Source organism: Anthonomus grandis, chromosome 9 (assembly GCF_022605725.1).
Source record: "Anthonomus grandis grandis chromosome 9, icAntGran1.3, whole genome shotgun sequence".
NCBI classification, from domain to species: domain Eukaryota; kingdom Metazoa; phylum Arthropoda; class Insecta; order Coleoptera; family Curculionidae; genus Anthonomus; species Anthonomus grandis.
This window is the reverse complement of record NC_065554.1, coordinates 17,075,962-17,095,797: the sequence shown is the minus strand read 5'-3', so window position 1 is coordinate 17,095,797 and position 19,836 is coordinate 17,075,962. Positions and strand designations below refer to the sequence as shown.

The following is a 19,836-nucleotide window of genomic DNA, read 5'->3' as shown; positions in this document are numbered from 1 at the left end:
TCTTGAATATCGAGAAAAGGCAGCTTTTATATACAAGTATCAGTTTTAATAACTTATCACCCTTAATATCCTTCTTGCAGTTAAAAATATGAAGGACATGTCAATTTTATTTGTAAGGGGGATACTTTAAATGATTATTTTTAGCCTTCTTGTTTCATTTCTCTAGGAGGAGGAGATGTCATCCTTAGAATCTTAAATGGGAATGATGGTCAAGTAACACATCGTTTTAAAGGAAGTTCAATTCACTTTTTAGTGGTATCGTACTTTGTTGATTTTGTTTTGGGGTTCCCGAATAATCGCGTTACAAAGTTGCAGGAACAATTAAACTTGCCTGCATTGAGATTCTGGTTTTCTGATAACACAAAAAACTATTACATTGAGTTTTCCTGGGGCGGGGAAGGAGGGCGAAATACTAATAAACAAAAACAATAGTCACAAGTATGTGCTGGATTTGGTGGAAAAGTCTCTTCGAAACAGGTTCCTTAAGTAATAAAAAAAAACCACGAGAGGTGAATGAAGGAGCTGAAATTGAGGTTTTGGGATTATTTGCTGCAGAGCCCACCAGCTCCCTGCGGACAATAGCAAAACAGACAGAAATATCACACGGGACAGTAAGAACGGAACTAAAAATGCATATCTGCCCATATAGATACATGCAGAGACTTTGATAAAAGAATAGAGTTTTGTGAATTAATGGGTCGTCAAGTCAACGCATCCCTAATATTTTGCGGAATATCTCTTTCAGCCATGAATATTCATTTTTTCTATATAGAAATGTTAATTTGCTTGTTAGCGTTGTCGATATTGAAGTGACCACATATTTTGTAAACCTACTCGAGAAGGATCTACATAATATTTCCAAAAAGTTAATGTGTGGACTGATATTCTTGGAAACGCCATCATTGGTTCTTTAATTATTGAAGGAAACTTGACAGGTGATCTCTACCTTAATATGTTCAAAGATACTATTTTACTCGTCTTATCACACATGAGCCAGAAACTCAAATTGACAGAGGTTAATTCAGTTTTACAAGAGGATTTCCTAATATTGCTGCAAAACGGTGCTTTATTTCATTATATTTTATTTCGCCTGACAGAAATTGAACGAGAGATTCCCGGATAGATGGATTGGCAGAAGAAGACCAATTGTACGGCCTCCAAAGTCACCAGATTTAACACACGTAGACTTCTTTCTTTAGGGACATCTTAAATATATTGATTATAATATCTATATATAGATCTCCCGATATTGAATGCCGATCCATTCCTGGTGAAGTTATGAAAACCGACTTTATTATTGTTACAAGAAAATGGACAAAATTTTTAAGAACTTAGAAGATAGTGTGCAACTCGTTGCGCAAATATTTGTGTTTTATTGTAGAAATTTCTTTTCCGCAAATAAAAAGTTATTTATTTTCGAAGCAAGGTAATTAATAAATAGAAAAACAGTTATTTAAATTAGATTTCCTTTTTTACTTAACAATTTTAACGGCTTAACCTACTCTTCTAATCTTTTGTACTACAAGGAGACCCAATGAATTAAACTTAAATTAGCTTAAACACTAACCTGAAAACCAATATCTCAATGCAGGCAAGTTTAATTGTTTCTGCAACTTTAAAACGCTATTATAGTTAGAGACCTATAGATAAAAAGTAACAAAGTAGGGTACCACTGAAAAAAAATTCAATGCTCTTTAAAAAGATGTGACACTTAACCGCCGTTCCCATTTAACACTCTAAGGGTGACATCTACCTCTTCTAGGGGGTTGAAACAAGAAGGCTAGAAATGCTTATTTAAAGTAACACCCTTTCAAATAAAATTGACGTGGCTTTCCGATTTGTCATATTTTTAACCGCAAGAAACATATTAAGGGTGGGAATTTTCCAAATTGATATTAGTTTAATATTATTTGGACTGTGTCATTCTCCTACCACGTTTGAATGGCTAGTAGAAACAATATTATGGAAAACTTGAGATGATGAATTTATGATGGAAAAAAATCTGGCTCTTCCTGCCCCTCTCTCAACGCTATTTTAGAAGTTAAAATCGAATTTAATCCTTTAATAAGAAAAAAAATATTGCGAGCAGAACATATTTTTGGAATCTGGTATATTTGACTTCCGTTTCCGATTCTGTTCCGATAAGTTCCAAAACGTTTAAATTATGATTATACTTATGATTTACATAATTCGTTTCATGTTTAGGCTCTTACTGTATATTTTGTTTAATATTGTTATAGTTATTAATAGTGACTCCCCCGTTTCGTATCACGGACACACAGTTCGTAATCTGCGTAATCGCATATTTCCACCTCCGTAAAACGGAAGAGAAGAGGGACGGCGGCGCCGCGGCGCCGAATCAGAAGCAGTACTCCGTATATCATCATCAAACCGAACCGAGTTTATTTTATACCGTACCACGAACCGCAATAAGAATAATCGCGTTTCTATTTCCGACACGCGACCTACTAAGTAGCGCATATTCACCACACGGTTATTTTTAATACGACAAAATGTGCTTAATTTTGTTAAAAATGTTCAAGAGTGCAGTCGGCGACCTTTGCAAAAAGACTTGAAAGTGAATAGTGCATTTTTTTAGTTAATTTGGATATATTTTTAGTATTATATTTATTCACCGGTAAGGAATATAACGTTATACTTATATGTAAATGTATGTACTTAGCTCTCTCATACAGTGTCACAGTTATGTTACTTATTCTCAATGTAAGGTTAAGCGAAAGGATAGTGGCTTGTGGCTAATAATAAAATAAATAATGATGCAACTAATAAACTATATTATTTTCAATATTTGTTTATCAATTAACATAAAAGTGAGAAAACTTATTAATACATTCCCCTCCTTGATAAGCATGTTGTTACTCAGTAAATAAGATGTCCCGTTCAATCAAAAAATTTAAATATTTGCCGCCAAAGTAAACCCCGCCCCCCTTCCCAAAAGAATAATATTTTAATTAACAGGCCTTGGAATCCATAGACACTATTTATTTCTGGAATTAAATTTGAAATCACCGCATATTCCACGTTTTATTCATTATTTTATTATGTTCGTTATTAAGAATAAATAGTACATTTAAAAAAGCATCTTCTATAAGATTCAGCACATAAAAAAACAGGATTTATAAAATTTGAAACACATGAGTGAAATATAAAAGATAATAAGGTAAACCAAAAATGTTCATAATAAATACCTCTTAATACAGTTTTAAATCTCTTAACTGTACTTCTTCTATCTTCAAAAATATTCTTTAATCAAATTCTATAGACAACATCAGTGCACCCTTTATTCAAAGTAATGTATGTAAAATTTAAAATTTAAAAAAATTATTTTTCACATATAACTTTATCTAAGATTTATCATTTCTAAACTTTATACATATATTTAGTTAGACGCAGAGAAATTAATTGAAAATGAATATGTCACATTTCCAAGATTTAGTAATTATGAAAATATTTTATTTGCATTATGAAAGCCCGATTTTAATAAAATATTTCTTAATAAAATTCGTTAAAAAATATAAAATAATATAATTAATTATCTCATCAGGGCGTCAAATTGAAAATATAAAGTAACATATGAAGCTAATAACTTGTGAAAGTAATTAAAATCTCTGAATTTCAAAAGTTAGTTTTCTATGAGCCTTATATAATTTTGAACTAACTAAACCTTAAATAATTGTCTCTTAATTAAAATGAAACAACTAATATTGCTGAAGCATTGTATAGGAGAAAATTAAAATAGATGTATATATATTTAAAAAAAGCTTGTGTGTTAATACAAAATTTACGACAAATATGTATTACAAAATTTATGGCAGCACAAAAAAAAACTGATATGGTAATAAATCCTATTGCAAAATGGAATAAAGCACAGCGATTTAATATCGCAATCTCACAATAGGTCTATATGAATATTTACAATTTTAGTGATTGCAGGATTTGCTCAATTATTTTTTGGTTGCTATACAGCAGTTGTTTTAGAAGGATAGGTTCAATTTCATAAAATTAATTGTTCAATTAATAAATTTTTATAAACAAATTAATATATAATTGATTTTATTTTATGATAAACCTCTGTCGTACACTATGTAATTTGGATATCTTTATTTCGTTTAATTGCTGAGATTTTCTATTAATTTACTATTGATATAATAAACGAAGTTTCAAAAAGTTTTTAATATAATTGCAAAAATTATATTTAAATCTAAATTACCAAAATTTGTTCTTTTTATAGGTAGTATAAGATATTAAAAAAAGTGGAGCCCGACCAACGGGTTCCACTCTTTTTTTTTCATCTTTAATCCTTTAGGTTGTATGCTTCCTTTGTTGAAGGTCCAATTAACTTGATTTTTAAAGGTCAGTAACAAGAAACGTTTTAACTTAGGGTACAATACCTTAAGTTAAAACTTTTATACCTTTTTAATGAGCGACCCCATATAACATTTTTTTCGGTGAATATTTTTTTTAATTTATCGAGATCTTATGATTTTCTTCCTAATTTTTGAAATAAACTGTCCTACTTTTTATAATATAAAATTTGAATTCATTTTCTATGTTACTCCAGGCATTTCATCTTATGTAATTTTTAATATCTTCCAGACATTTGATGTAATTTTCCTTATTTTCCAGATTTCTTTCTCGCCTGATGATTCTAATTTATTACGTTTTTTTCAGACGTTTGCGATGATTTTCCATGTTATTCCAGGCAGTTTAGTTTATTTTTTCAATGTTTTTTGAGTATATCTTGGCATTTGATGTATTTTTTCTTGTTTTCTACGTCTTTCTTCCGTTTAGTCATTTTAATTTATAGCGTTTTCCAGGAGTTTGCAATAATTCTCCATATCTTTTAGGCATTTAAAATCATTGTCCATCTTATTCCAGATATTTTTGCTTACATTTTTTCAATGTTTTTTTGAGTGTGTATTGGATTTGAATGTCTACTTATGCCTAAAACCTAAAAGTGGAATATATTAAGGTATAAAAAATTAATGAATTGCCACTACATGGACTAGATTACAAATTGATAATTTTTTTATTGTAATATTTTGTTTTAAAACATGAAATATTAATAGTGTATATGTAGCAACCTAAAATAAAAACTTAAGCTAATAAATTTTCGTAATAATAAACGGTGAATTTATTCAGCGTTTAGTTTTAGCCTACATGGTATCTCAAGGTAATGGATAAGGTAATTTCTGATAAAATAAGTTCATGTAATATGGAGTACGATTTCTCACTAATTTTAAATAAATTCTATTTATAACTTATGACATTAATGACTTATAAGACACCTTGTATTTATTTTTTTCATCTATTAATTTTCACATCCTTGTATTTATTTTTACAAGGTGTCCCAGGAAATTCCTTATGAAGTGAGAGCTTTTTAGATTAGGTTTAAGTGCTTGTACTTTGAGTACAAAAAATAAAATAATTTAAAAATTAAAAAAGAAAAACCGATATGTTTCTGGTATTTCCTTGTGTTATCCGAGAAAATTCTTCTTCGAAATATGTCCTTAATTTAGATGTATTTTTTTGCTGATGTTTTGAGTTTTAAGTGGGCATACTCAGGACAATAAAAACAATATTTAAAATAATTAAATAATTTTATGTACTTTTGTATATCTATGTCTGCTTCTTTAAAGCTAGAAAAATATTAATAATATATAAATTAATTTACCTGCGAAATCTTAGCAATGAGTATTGGTATTTATTATTTGCATTTCCTAATAGTATATAATAGGATATTCCTTAGCACTGGGTTTTCCACGTTTTTCGGCTAGAATTGAATGAATTAAGTGAATTAATAATTAGTATTTATAATCATTTCAGAGAATATTATGATATGTAATTGATTGTATTTTATGGAAAATCCACTTTAAACCTCTTGATTGTACATAATATTACTCAACGTATTATTTTATAAATTAACTAACAAGTCAAAGTTTCAAAAGCGATAATCTCTCTGATTCATCAACTTTTGATTCTATCATAGTTTATGCAACGATCGGAATTTTACTTTTCTGTTAAAAAGAAGAATCTTAAAGCTTGTAAATATATTTTTTTCTTAGTTAAGATCTCATTATTGTTGTGATTCATCTATGTCTGTCTATTTCCTTCATTATTTTTTAAAAAACATTTAAAACTCATAAATGTTTATTAGATAAATTTCTTATCTATATACTTTGACAAATTTTGCAAGATAAATTAAAAAATAAATTTTTTTAGCAAGGTTGTAGTATATATGTCATTTCCAATTTTTTATATTATTACTAGTTTCATAGAATCAAAATCAATTACAAATTATTTAAAGTAAACTTAAAGTAACTTTTATATACCATTCTATATAACAGTGAAACCACAATATTTCCACAAGACATAATCGACCAAGTTGGCGACCGGTTTGGATTTAACTGCTCATTACTTACTTAAGCTAAATTTTAAAATTGGCGCCTTATCTGTATAACATTAAATTACTACGCCTCTCTCTTGTTTATTTGTAGTAAATATAACTTTTAAAATTCCTAGTAAATTTACTTAGTAAACATAGTTTTTTTTTAAATAGGAATTAATCATTCTTAGACTTAACCTCAACTGCAATATACTTACGTGTGCTTTTTAGTAATAACTAACTAAACCTTGATCTTTCCGAGACTTGGAGTTTTTATTTTTACTCTAAACCTTGATAGTCTCTTAAACTTATTTATAAGTATTTTTAAATGAAGCAGTCCTAATAAAAATTTTTCATTCCTTAAATATATGGTAGTCATATTGTAATAATTGTGAGTTTTGGGTACTTTGAACAGCCATAAAATCAAAGGTTTTATAGAAAAGTTTAGTTAAGGAAGTTTTTTCTCCACAAACAAATTGCCAATCCCAAGTGATGGATTTCGGCAGGTGTTCTTGCCATCATCAGACTAGAAAGTTACTAATTGTCTTGACAGGCTCACAAAACATAAAGAATTAAAAATAATAAATAAAATTAAAAAAAAACAATAATAATAAATAGGGAGTTTTTGACATGGAACCAAACCCTGGGGCGTATATCCAGTACCAATTTTAAACCTTTTATCCTTGATGGACACCACTGTGTCCGAAACATGTAGGGCATTTTAAATAACTAAATGTTTAATAAATAAGTGGAGGGTTGACTGCAGGATTTTCATTTTATATTAACCTTTTTATTATGGTGATACTTCAGATGGAATACTTCATTAGCAGGCGCTTGAAAGTGTAAAAAAGTTCATTTTTCAGTCAATGGAAAAGACTTATAACTGACTAGTATAAACGTTTCAATTTTACATATATGATTTCAACTGTTCAAAATGTCATTTTTAGAAAGTCTATAATAAAATATCAAAAAATATAATGAAAGTTGACTTATGGATTTGAAAAATATGCAGAATGTTATGTTTTTAAAATAATTATGCTGGCATCTGTTGGAACTGTGGTAAACATGTTGATAATGACTTTTTAGAAATAGGAATAGGATTTGTTTGATTCGTACAGAATCAAATTCTTATATTTTTTTACAGTTTATTCACGTACCTTCAGCTAATATATACAGTACAGTTTTTTGTAACCAATAAAAAAGCTTAATTTTTCTATTATCGTGTTATTGCTAATTTATCTTTTTTTTTTAAGTATTGAACTACTGAAAAATAAAATTGTGAGACTTTCTCAAATGGTTTTACGTTTATATAGAAATTCCTTTTTTATTTTGCCTAAGTGTCAATCTGGATTATGGCATCATCGGAACTCTATAATATATTCGGGGATAATTGCACAACTGCATCAAAATTAACTAGGTTTTCTGATGCACGAGTGTAATTTATTTGAACCCTTTCCTATATTAATTGAGAACAAGAAAATTTAAATATTTTATTAATCAATATTAACATAATATGGCTAATTAAAATGGTTAAAAACTACAAGAGGTAAAAGTATAATTCTTGTAATATTTTGCTTTGAAGTCGTAGACATGGTACTGATGCAGTCAACGAGCGAGAGCCTATTTTGGCTGGGGACTCTCTTGACCTTGATGGTTGGTCACTGTCCCGCATTTCAAAAGCATACGGTGGTTCTCATGTAAGGCGTCTGTGACTTGGTATTTGAGTGTATATTTAGTTTCATTAACTGTTATTCCCCAACACTTTTTTTGCAAGTTTTGATACGATGTTTGGTCGTGAAAGCTACGAATCGTGAATTTGACTTTTTTATTGGTGAGGCCTGACGTTTTCACACGTGTACAGGTTTATTTAATCATCAAATTTTACCCAACCGGTATATTTTTGCCTTTATGTCTTGCCTTTTCTGCCTGAATTTTTTACGTACTTGAATAGGATAGATGTAATCTTTAAGGAAAATGATGAGATCTATTGAACGCCCAGTATTTTAAAATATTTGCCAATTTTGGAGCATCAGTGTTTTTGTCTTAGAACGTTGAAATGTTTTAAGGTTTCAATGTTTATATTTTTAAAATTTCATTATTTTCAAGTCGTGATTTGATGTAGTATTCTTTGGAGTGACAAATTCTTCGCCAAAACGAGACATTTTTGTAGCCAAAACGCGTGTGCGGCAAAGTTCAATAATTTCTTTTAAAATGTAAACAAATACAGTTTTGAGATTCTATCAAATGTACTTTGCAGATGTAGGTAACGGAAATATCTTATTCATGTATGAACAACTATTTTTTTTCAGGTCATCAAGCCTCGATAACCAAAAAGAAACCCTTTTTTCAACATTTTCGTTCATTATAAAATATACAATGTGGCTCTTAATTATTCAAAAATAAAATTTAATAGAAAGGGAGGTAATGCGATACATCGTTTGAAAGCTCCCACTGAATGCTTTATGGTTTTAGAATATTAAGTCATTACTCCTACCCATAGCAAAATGACAGCCTCTCAAAATCTTATTTTTCGCATTTATATTTATTTTTATTTTCTTTACTACACCATTATTGAAGACAATCTTCATGAATTTAAGTTGGAAACAGTTTTTCAACAAGAAGGGCAACGCCTCACTTTAGCAGAAATGTTAGAGAATATTTAACTAATACTTACCCTAATCGGTGGATTGATCGTCGAGGGCCTACTAATTGGCCAGCCAGATCGCCCGACCTTACACCTCTGAACTTTTTTTATAGGGCTACTTAAAACAAAAAGTCTACGTCACCCAGTCAGAATCAATTTTCGATCTACGTCAAACAATAATTGATGCATATCGCAATCGATGTTGCCACTTTCCAAAATGAAGAGTTTGAAAGTCTTTGAGTCCTGAGGTTAATGGTGAAAAAAGATGGTGAAAAATGAGCTAGGGACCAAAAAGTAGTATTTAGGTTGCTAATGATGTGTGCCCAATTTCAAATTTTTATATAAACACATTCAAAAAATAAGAAGGTCGGAGGGACAATTAAGATCCGCACTGTATTTATTATGTTCGGATTTGAGGATTGAAAATTTCTTTAGCAATTATAAGAATTTCAAATATTTAATGAATTTTTAGTAAAGTAAGAAATTTTCAGCGAAACTTGCTAAAATTTAAATTTTAGAAGAGATGGCAGACATTTTATGGAAACTTTCCTTCTTTAGGTAAATGAAATATTGAAACTAAGTAATATTTAAAAATTCAAAAATCTTCGCACTAATTTAGCTAAAAAAATGCAGAATTCAACAACCTTAAATTGATTGTATTAAAAATTAAGAACTAACAAAATTTTGAGATTTTAATTTTTTTACCTCTATTATAAAAAAAAATTAATTTTAAATTCATTTTAATCAAAATTTTTAAGGAATAATTTTCATTAAAATTAACGAAGAATTAAAATTTTAAATATTTTGATCTACAATTGAAGACCTCTTTAATATTATTACCTTTACCTCAATGGGTCTTATGGGATAGATAAGACATATAGATACTTAAAATACAATCATTTCAAAATAGTTCATATATAGGGTGTTCGGCACATGAAGCGTCAATTTTTTTTGGGATTTTATTGGGGTCATTTGTAAACTTTTTACCCTGGGACCGTGAATCCTAAGCTAAGAGTCATGTTTAAGGAAATATAATTTTTGTATGTTGTTTCTCAAATTACCATAAATGTGACCTTTAAATCCACGCAAGTTTTAATGGGTGGTCTTTAACTTTTCGTTGAAAATATGCCTTTTGTTCGTCGAAAAGATGTTCTACAAAGGCTGGAGTATTATTTCATCGATTGTAACATTTTGCTCCCTAAAATTGATACGTGGCTCTTGAAAGTTTACATTTCTGGTCTCCCTTAAGCGTAGTCGAAAGTGTGGTAGTGGGGTAATCTTCGATTAGGATTCATTTCCTGATAAATCCTTCGCACTTTACGTCATTATCATGTCGGTACTGTTGTATAAATAGGCATAGTAAAAAAATAAGAAAAATCTACAACAACAACGTAATAAGACGGATCAAAATAACGAAAAAAAAAACAATAGAATGCCAAGACGATAAGTAGAAACTGCGAATGCAGTGAGCATGAATCTTGTTTTCACGTTTTTTATAATATTTGATTTTTTTATTTTAACATAATTTATTGTAATCAGAGAATAGTTAGGTATTACTTTAATGTTAATCTGTTTTATTAAAATAAATAAAACCATAAAAATGAGAGAGAAAAATGTTTTTTTTTTATCTGAATGTGCTACCGTTCCAATGGTTCATGAACTAGGGAAATTCTTAAAATCAAATAATTATTACTGAATTTTTTTATTTTAATTTTGAAGCTAATTTTTTTCAAATAGTTATTAATTTTGTGAAATAAAAAACCTTGTATATCGCTTCGGGACCATCAATTGAAATAAATACTATTAATTATTTAAATAGCGTAGGTTAGAGAATAGTATTTTAGGAAAAAATGGCAATTTTACAGTAATTAAAATCCATGCTAAGTTTATAAAAACTTAGTATGGATTTAAAGGCGAGATTTTAGGTAATTTGAGAAAAAATAATAAAAAATTCACATTACATGACTTATAGGACCAAGGGTCCAAAGCTGGAAATTTTGATAAGAATATTCCAAAAAAAAAACGCTTCATGTGCCAAACGCCCTACATAGTTCAGTCGATATTTCGCAATTTCGCATGCAATAAGTGCGAATAACTGTAGCTAGACTTCATCACTAAAAGCATTAATTCCAGTTTCCTGTTTACACTTACTTAACAACACACCTATTTTCTGTTTTGTGGTATTCTAATAAAAGACGTGTATTATTATTATTATTACATTGATATTTTCGGATTGAAAATTCTATTTAAAATTAAATTTTTGACAATTTCATACTTCTAGGACAAAATTTTTGGTTCTTAAACTTAAAAATATATTTTTTTTATAATAGTGAATAATTAATTCTATGATATAAATTTTACTATTATTTTTAAAAAATATTATTTTCAATTCCATGCATTATTTATAGTAAAATTTCAATTCAAAATTTTAAAATCTTAAAAAAGTTATTATTTTTAATTCCATGTGTTATTTATAGTAAATTATAGGTTTCCATCCAAAATTTTGCCGTGTAAGGCAAAAAATATTAAACAATAAGCAATTAATAAATAATTTGCACATTATACCCATTCATAGCAGCAATTTTTTTTGGTTTTCTCAGCAGCAATTAAAAATAAATAGGTACCATATGGTGAAAAATTGTAAAAATAAATGCTATGTCGATATTACTAATTTAATTTCTAGTAAACCAGCTTACGTCACCTATAGAGTCAAGTTAATATTAGCGTAAGCACACGCTTAACCTTAAAGTAGATTTAAATTTAGAAGTTAATCCTTCACATTGTACGATCAAAGATCATGTAAATAACCGAGGTTGTGTAAAGAAAAAAGGGGGTAATTACCCATATACTTCACCTTTGTTGGGTTTTATTTTGTATGCGTGCAATTTTCGTACGTAAAGCGTAACCAAAACAATTAGGATTTTTTATAGTCAATAAATTATATTATTTTTTCAGGTATATAAAACCCCATCAGTTCCTAATATCAATATCAAGCAAATCTGTGATACTACAAGCAAGAAGCGCTTATTCAACATCTGTGATTATTATTAAGTATACCCTAGTATTGCCAACCATAAGATTATAGTACATAAAAGCAAAGATGAGTACTACCAATAGCATAGAAGAGAGAAACCAAGAGATGCTGGGTCAAAAACTGATCGATAAAGTTAAATATGAGATTGAGACTGTAAAACATAGCAAAATTAGTGGACCGAAGCAAAAGTTATTAGGTGTGTATTTACTTTGATATATACAGATAAATAAATTTACATCTGTTTTCTTCTTACTCTCTATCACTGACCAACAGAAATTTGTTTACCCTAATTGTTTCCTTTTTCCTTCACACGTCCTAATAAAATCGCCTCCCAATGATTTATTTTTGTTAAGAAAAATTTAGTGAATATGTTATCAGAAATAAATATTAATATTTTGTAGATATAAATATAATTTTTTTAGGAAACCGCTCGGCACCATCGCTGGCAGCCCTGCAAACCGGCCAGATCTCAGCTCCGGCGAATTTACCTCGAAGGCGTTCGGATAACAGTTTATTTGGTTCCTTTCACCGACTTAGAACTAGTATTGGAAACGGACCTAAAGATCCTAATCATGTTTGGAATAGGTAATTTTTTTATATCAGAAATTTTTTTTTTAACTTTAGATGGATTAGGCGACCATCTATAGGACTTGCTCGGGCTGTATTTGGATTGTTGATTTTTGAATATCCCTGAAGGGGTCACAGTAAATGAATATTTTAAATAATAATTTTGCTATAAAAACTACAAAGAAAAAACAGTTATCTACATATCCTAAAAGTGTGTATGTTTGCAGTTGTGTTGAAATATATGGCTTTTAATAAAAGCTAGTAGCTATGACGGTTTCAGAGATGGTCTGTCTCCCTTCGAAATATAGAGAAATGAGACATTCTTTACCCAGATATATGTTGCGACTTTCACCAACAACCTCACATGCAGTAAGTAGATAATCTCTAGTTTTTTTCCTCCTCCCCAAGGAATCTGCATTCACAGGATTGTTTCAATTTTAATTTTTCACGGTGTTCTTGAAGGTGACAATGCCGTCCGTCCAGAACCTTATTAGATTTCGTAGATTCGTTTTACTTAAACTTACAAAGTTCTTTAGGGTTGATGGTTCCAAGGAAAATCCTATCTCAACACTTTCTCCCAGAGGTGTTCCCTGAGGTTCCCTTCTAGGTTCTTTAGCTCATTTGTATATATGTACACTTATTTATACTGCCGAAATGTTCTGGTCCTACGAACTGAAAGGGCACACTCTTTCTTACCAAAATATCGGCTTTTTCGTTACTTTGCATATCTATGTCTAAAAATTAATGTAACATTGTTTTCCTTTCCTACCTCATTGAATTTGATGAAGCAGTCCCGTATCATCTTGGACTTTATAATATATGAATTTAGAGCAAAGATGACCACTTGACAAAGATTATTTAAGAAATTAATAGAGTGAAAAGTTTCCATCAAAGCATCAATGGTGATGTGTTCTGTAAATTAATTAACATTTTTGGATTCATCATGGAAAAGCTTGAATCAAGTACCGAAAAACAAGTTGGACAGAATATACAAAAATATATAAAAAAAAACGAGAAGAATCTGAATTAGAAAAGAAATTAATTGTGCATTTTATGAAGTACTCTAAATTTTTGCTTTTTCATAAAAGGCATAAAGCAGAAAAAATTTTAGAGTAGTTGCTTAACGTACATTTATGAAAATAGTGACTTAGCTTTTACGGCCTTACTTAATTCATACTTTTTTTCCTAAATTCAAGACACATTGAGAAGGGTCTGTAATGTCAACGTCTGACAAAGCTCTGCAATCTAGCGTCCAAAACCTCAACTTTTGGACTTGTACTAAAAGGGACATCCACAAGGGATGACGATATAATTTATTAATGGTATTAATAAATTTTTCATATTATGAAGATTATTAGGCTCACTAGATATGATAAGTATATTTTTTTATCCTATATGATATCTATATCTAAATTAGATTTTTTTTTAAATTCCATGGTCTGAATGTGATATACTGTTGGAATTATTTCAAAACTAAATTTTTTAAATAGGTTGGCAGGGTTCCAGCATCCTTTAATTAGGATTCTTTGTGATCATTTTAGGATGAGATACACACTTGAAAATAGAAAAAAGTTAAATTATTTAACTTATTGTTATCTCTACCATATTTAATTTCTCTATTATTACCGGAATCATCACGAAATTGTATTGATTGTATTAATATTGGGGCATAAATGGTATTACTATATTTGTTATAAATCAAAACTGAACACATCATTCAACGCAATCCAAATCTATTCACAACATCTTGAGAAATCGTAATCTGACAATATTTTCTATTCCATCTGTCTTCAATAAGTATTCATTTTTGATTTATTCGAATATACCATAGTACTACGAATATCGCTAAAATGTGACAAAAACAGAATAAGATACAATAGTCAAATAAAAAAAGTAGCTCAAAAAAATTATAAGAAATTTAATGCAAATCGAAATGAAATAAAATACTAAAAAAAATCTCAGTCAATTGAATCATGGAGAAACAAAAAACAATAAAATTAAATAAAAAAAATAAAACAAAAATGTTAAAAAAGTCTGCCGAAAAAAAATCAAATTTAATAGTGGTTATAAAAAACTCACACTATGAATCATCTCAAAATTATATTTAATTACGGTTCTCCTCTTGGTCAAATAGGTTAACATATATGAATAATGAATATTAAAACTTTATGTTTAATCGCATTTCCTCTCACTGCCTAAATCATTTTTAAATTATATATTTCTTACGTAATTCGTCACACTACGTATGATAAATATTTGGGTTTAACGTGGCGGAATTTTATGTCAAAAAATAGCAAAAATACTGAATTAAAAACATTTTTGTAATTTGTACCGCATTTTTTCCCATGAATCATCTTTAAAGTAATTTTTTACATAATTTCAAGCACGGGATATGAAAATCAACATGCGATGATACTTCGGTCTAATGCAGATTATTTTCCCAGAAAATATACTTTTCATAATAATACTTTTTATCTCTCTTCTCGTTTTTGTAGTGTCTTGGCTAATTGCCTTGAATTTAGTATGTATATAATAATTAATCGATTCTTTGTTTTCATAAGGATATTTGTAGATTTAAAATGATTTTTACATCTTAGAATAATATACGTTGTAAATACATGGTTATGTCTACTTCACTGGCTGGCCTATCTTATATAACTAAAAAATAAACGATTTTTGTTCAATTAGTACCCTTATAAAATTATCTTTTACTTACGGCCAATTTTTGAAAAATATTGAAAATGCATTGAAAAAAAGACGGTCAATGTCAACGGCAAAATATTATTTTCGCTCAAGTTCAAGCGCCCGACATGCGAGGTTCTTTAGTGTAAAAATATAAAAAAAGCTGCCAAGGTTCGTTTACCGATTAACAATTATAATTTATTATCACATGTAGAATACTTGCAATAAACAATAAGGAAATATATAATTATCTTTCTTAACATGTTACATTGCAAGAAAATTGTTTTTTTTTTGCAGTAAAAGGTTATCCATTTAAATAAATTTCCATGGAAATTACCTGAAACTTTTAGAAGATTTTACCTCATATTCTTTAAAGGATACATTATTATTTTTGAAAATTATCTTAAAGACCACTGAATTTCCATCTTGATGCTTTTAATAAAAATAAATTAAAATTTAATTAATGCAGAAACAGCCTGTCAATTTAATATTATGAAAACTTAAGTAAGGTAATATTATGAAAACTTAATCGATTTCATTCAAACGTCAATCAGTTTCATGGATGAATTTATTTGAAGAACCATTTGTTTCGACGAACAACATATGTTTGTTTGAAAAACCTAATTGAGTTTACTCAATCAATAAAATCATCGGTAGTAGATTCTGCTTAATTTCACCTATTTTATCATTTTAATAATATAGGTTTACAAACAAGCAACCAGTATTATTCTAATGTTTCTTATAATTTTCTTGTATCTGCATATAATCGATTAGAAATGATCATTAGCTTGGTTGGATATGAATCCACTTGCAATAAAACTTAATCGGCAATTCAAAAAGGTTTTAATTCGCAACGGATTTCCGGACACCCTGTATAATCATATATAGAAATCCCATATCTCGTTTCCGACAAACTCATTATATATTCAGTCTTACAATTCAGTGATTCATATGCTCAACGGAATCGGTTTCTAATTATAAATCAGAAAGCAGCAGTTCCTTTTCTTGCGAATCTTGACATTGACCGAAGTGACTCATGTGCTGATATGGCGCAATGCTGCAACAGGGATTATCATATGAATATTGCTAAAGAGAAATTTATAGTATTTCTTATTTAATTTTGTATTAATGCACTATCACATTTACTAAAGATAGCATTGGTATAGTGGTTTAATCAAAAAAAAAGACTGAAACCTTGATATTCATTCACAAACATAATGTTTTTATTAAATGAAATATTTTTAAGGAACTTCATTTACATATATTTAATTTTACCATATAGGATTTTAAAGAAATTGGACTGTTTAAGACTATTAATAATAAAAAATATCATCTTTATTTCTCATTGATAATCGCTTACTATTTAACTTTGACCAACACAGATGTTTGTGCAGATGATAGAATGATGTTTGTTTTGTAGCTTCTTTGATACTTATATCTCATTTTTTTATCTAATAGTTGAAAAATCTTCTTGTATTAGCTTTAATAGATATCAGTTTTCTAGTACAGATCAATACTAATCAAATAAAGTTTATTTTATTAAGGGAGAGTTGGGGAATGGTGCGCAGTTAAGCAAAAATATATAAATTAGTTTTAAAAATGGTATGAGATGTATTACTTATTTTGTATATATATGTAAAATGTTATTTAAAAAAAATCTACTACGTAAGTATAAAATTAAACAAAAATAAAAAAACCATTTGCGCATAATTACCCGTCCCGACGGGCAATGATGCGCAAGGGTTAGGTAATGATGCGCAGGAAATATCTGTTTTAAATTTTTTTTTATTTTTAAATTTTAACATTTAAAGTTAATTAATTTTTTAGTAGTAATATTTAAACAGCAGTATAAAGCCTTATTTTAAACAGTAGTCGCAGATGTAATTTTCCAGAGTATCAGCAGACGTGCAGGCTGCGTGGTTCCAAGAAGCACACATAACACAGCGGCACCCCCGATTTTTGCCAACTTCTCCACAAATACAACATATCTCGTTGGGTTATGAGGGAGTTTTTGGAGAAGGCAGCATGAAGTTAAATTCATCAATATCGTCTAACTCATCATCGTCGCATATCTCAGACAATTCATTTTCCAATAAATCATCGGATGTCTCAGGTGTGGCCTCTCTCTTTCTTTTTTGTTTTCCTTTAAGTGTTTTTGTATCTTGTGTTTCGTTTGGAGTGATTTTCCTTTTTCTTTAAGTTTTCTTCTCTTACTCTCTTCTTTTCGTCAGCGATTTCTAGTTCTTCCCTAACCGGAGTGCTTGTAAGGATTTTTGAACATTGCTTTTTTTTAGTATTTTTTTAATTCCTTTAATAACTTTTTTTGTTGGTATAGAAGCCATAGAAAGGAAAGAGTTCTCTTTCGATGTACCTGGCTGAGGATTGTTATAGTCAATTAAAGATGTTTGTCTAGCCTCTGGCAAAGAATCCTTTTCTTCTGGTTAAGAACTATTTGTGGGTGATTTTCGTCGCTGCTAGCAACAGTGCAACTTGTGTTTTGTCTAGAAGGGGTAAAATCATCCTCACTAAATCTGTCTGGATTTAGTGGATAAATTCCTGAAGTGCGGAACCCTGAGACAGCTTTCTCCATGGTGGCGACTTTCATGAATGCTCTGTTTAATAATTCAGATACGTCATATTCTGTTATTTTTTGATGTCCAGAAGTAGATAAATGAAGATCGTATTCTCTATAGAGAGCATTTTTAAGTGGACTAAAAAAAGTTAGGTCCAATGGCTGAAGACGATCTGAGGTGTGGGGAGGAAGAGAAACCATATTAATATTATTTCCTTTACAAAAATTATAAGCCGAATATATAATATCGAAATATGGCTTGAATGGTTGTCTAAAACCAATAGGACAGGATCAGATGCAGTAGGCTTTGCATGTTTTGCAAAATGAGACAACCACTCAACAAATAGCTGAAAGTTAATCCAACCGTTCTTTGAACATTTGTACAAGGCATCTAAGGGTCCATTTTTTTGCAGAGTTGTTGGCATTCTTACTCGGGGATATATGAGCATGGGGGGGATATAATTTCCTGCAGCGCTCATACAAAAAACTCCAGTTATTGTCTTTCCCCTTTCAGCAGATATAGCACAGCCCACTTTTTTACTCCTCTGGCACCATGAATTTTCGGACATTTAGCTTGAACCGTTGTAATGCCTGTTTCGTCCATGTTAAATATTCTGCTTGGTTGAAATTTAAACTTTTGCATAAGAATCTTAAGATTAGAATAAAATACTTCTACAGATTCTTTATTAAAAGATGAAATCCGATTTAAACTCGTGCCCTCAGGCTGTCGCAGTTTTATCTCGGAAAATCTTTTTAGAAATCCATAAATATGCTATGCTTTGCCAGCTAGTCCCTTTTCTGGATTAAAGTTGTGAATAATATTATTTTGTTCTGCATACCTAAATGCAAGCCTTCTTAGACCATCAGGTTTCAACCCAAAAAACAATTTTGAAAGCAGCAGAACATAATCTTTTAATTCACACTCTATTTCTTTAGAGAATACAGTTTTACGGCCCAATCGAGGTAGTTTAAGATCATCTTCCAACAACTTTTTTCTAAGGGTAGATTCTGGTATTTTAAAGGATCTGCCTACTTCCCTAATTTTTCTTCCGTCGGTCCTTATAGCATCTAGGGCTTTTTGCAGGGTTTCCGTCGTATAAGAAAGTATCAGTCTTTCGTGTGTAATTTCTAGGCATCTGAAAACATTAAATAGTACTATTACTTCTTAACATTTAATTACGTAAAGGGGAATTGTTCACTTCTGCGCACAATTACCCCTTTGTTATTGTCTTTTATAAAAACATGATGTGGCCAAAAACATATAAACAATGTATGATTTAAAGGTGCCTAAATATTCACAATACTCTAGATTTTACAAATATAAGTAATGTAAAACGATTGGACAAAAATTATGGACTTACCGTTTTATTTTCTGACCCCGAAAACTTATGAAAAAACAAAGAAAAATTCAATCGGTTAACCTCTCGGCGATCGTAAATATACTAATGGCGCCAACGGTCGGGTACACATTTTAGGCACTCCGTTGCAGAGAGCAGCACTGGTTTAGCGTTTCGGATAGCCCGCGAAATACAAAATATCATGGTGCGCACGATTACCCACCGCCCACCATTACCCAACTCTCCCTTACTCAAGATTTTAGTAGATGATTTTAGTAGATTCTAGTAAATAATCGCTTCTTTATTCTTCATCAGTGCGTTTTCTTTCTCCTTCCTTCCTCCTTGTCCTTTCCCTTAATTCCTTGCTCGCTCCCTTCTTTGCTTGCCTTCTGTCTTCTTCAAATAAGAAGTTCCATTATACTGAGACAGGATAGATGATTATTGTCGCTAAAATCTAATTATTTGTATATTTTTCAGCCTTATAACAAATGCATATAAATCTGCATTCATGTTATTTATTACTTCTTCCCATTTCTCGATAATAGGTTGAAAATGTTATACTGCAAGACCCATTCATTATCTGAAATTTGTTTT

At 29.8% G+C, this 19,836-nt stretch overlaps 1 protein-coding gene across 3 annotated transcripts in view; it reads left to right on the top strand.

The window, feature by feature from the left end:
- The first annotated feature begins 2,380 nt into the window (after positions 1 to 2,380).
- LOC126740352 (G protein-activated inward rectifier potassium channel 3-like) overlaps positions 2,381 to 19,836 on the top strand; it is a 37,489-nt gene continuing 20,033 nt past the window's right edge. For 2 of the 3 annotated variants that reach the window (XM_050446329.1, XM_050446327.1), the window contains exons 1-3: positions 2,381 to 2,638; positions 12,006 to 12,280; positions 12,507 to 12,669. In XM_050446329.1, the coding sequence (XP_050302286.1) occupies positions 12,151 to 12,280; positions 12,507 to 12,669 (293 nt within the window). In that variant the 5' untranslated portion in view covers positions 2,381 to 2,638; positions 12,006 to 12,150. Of the gene's footprint in view, positions 2,639 to 11,924; positions 11,941 to 12,005; positions 12,281 to 12,506; positions 12,670 to 19,836 lie in introns of those variants that run through there. The other variant, XM_050446328.1, reaches the window with a different exon arrangement.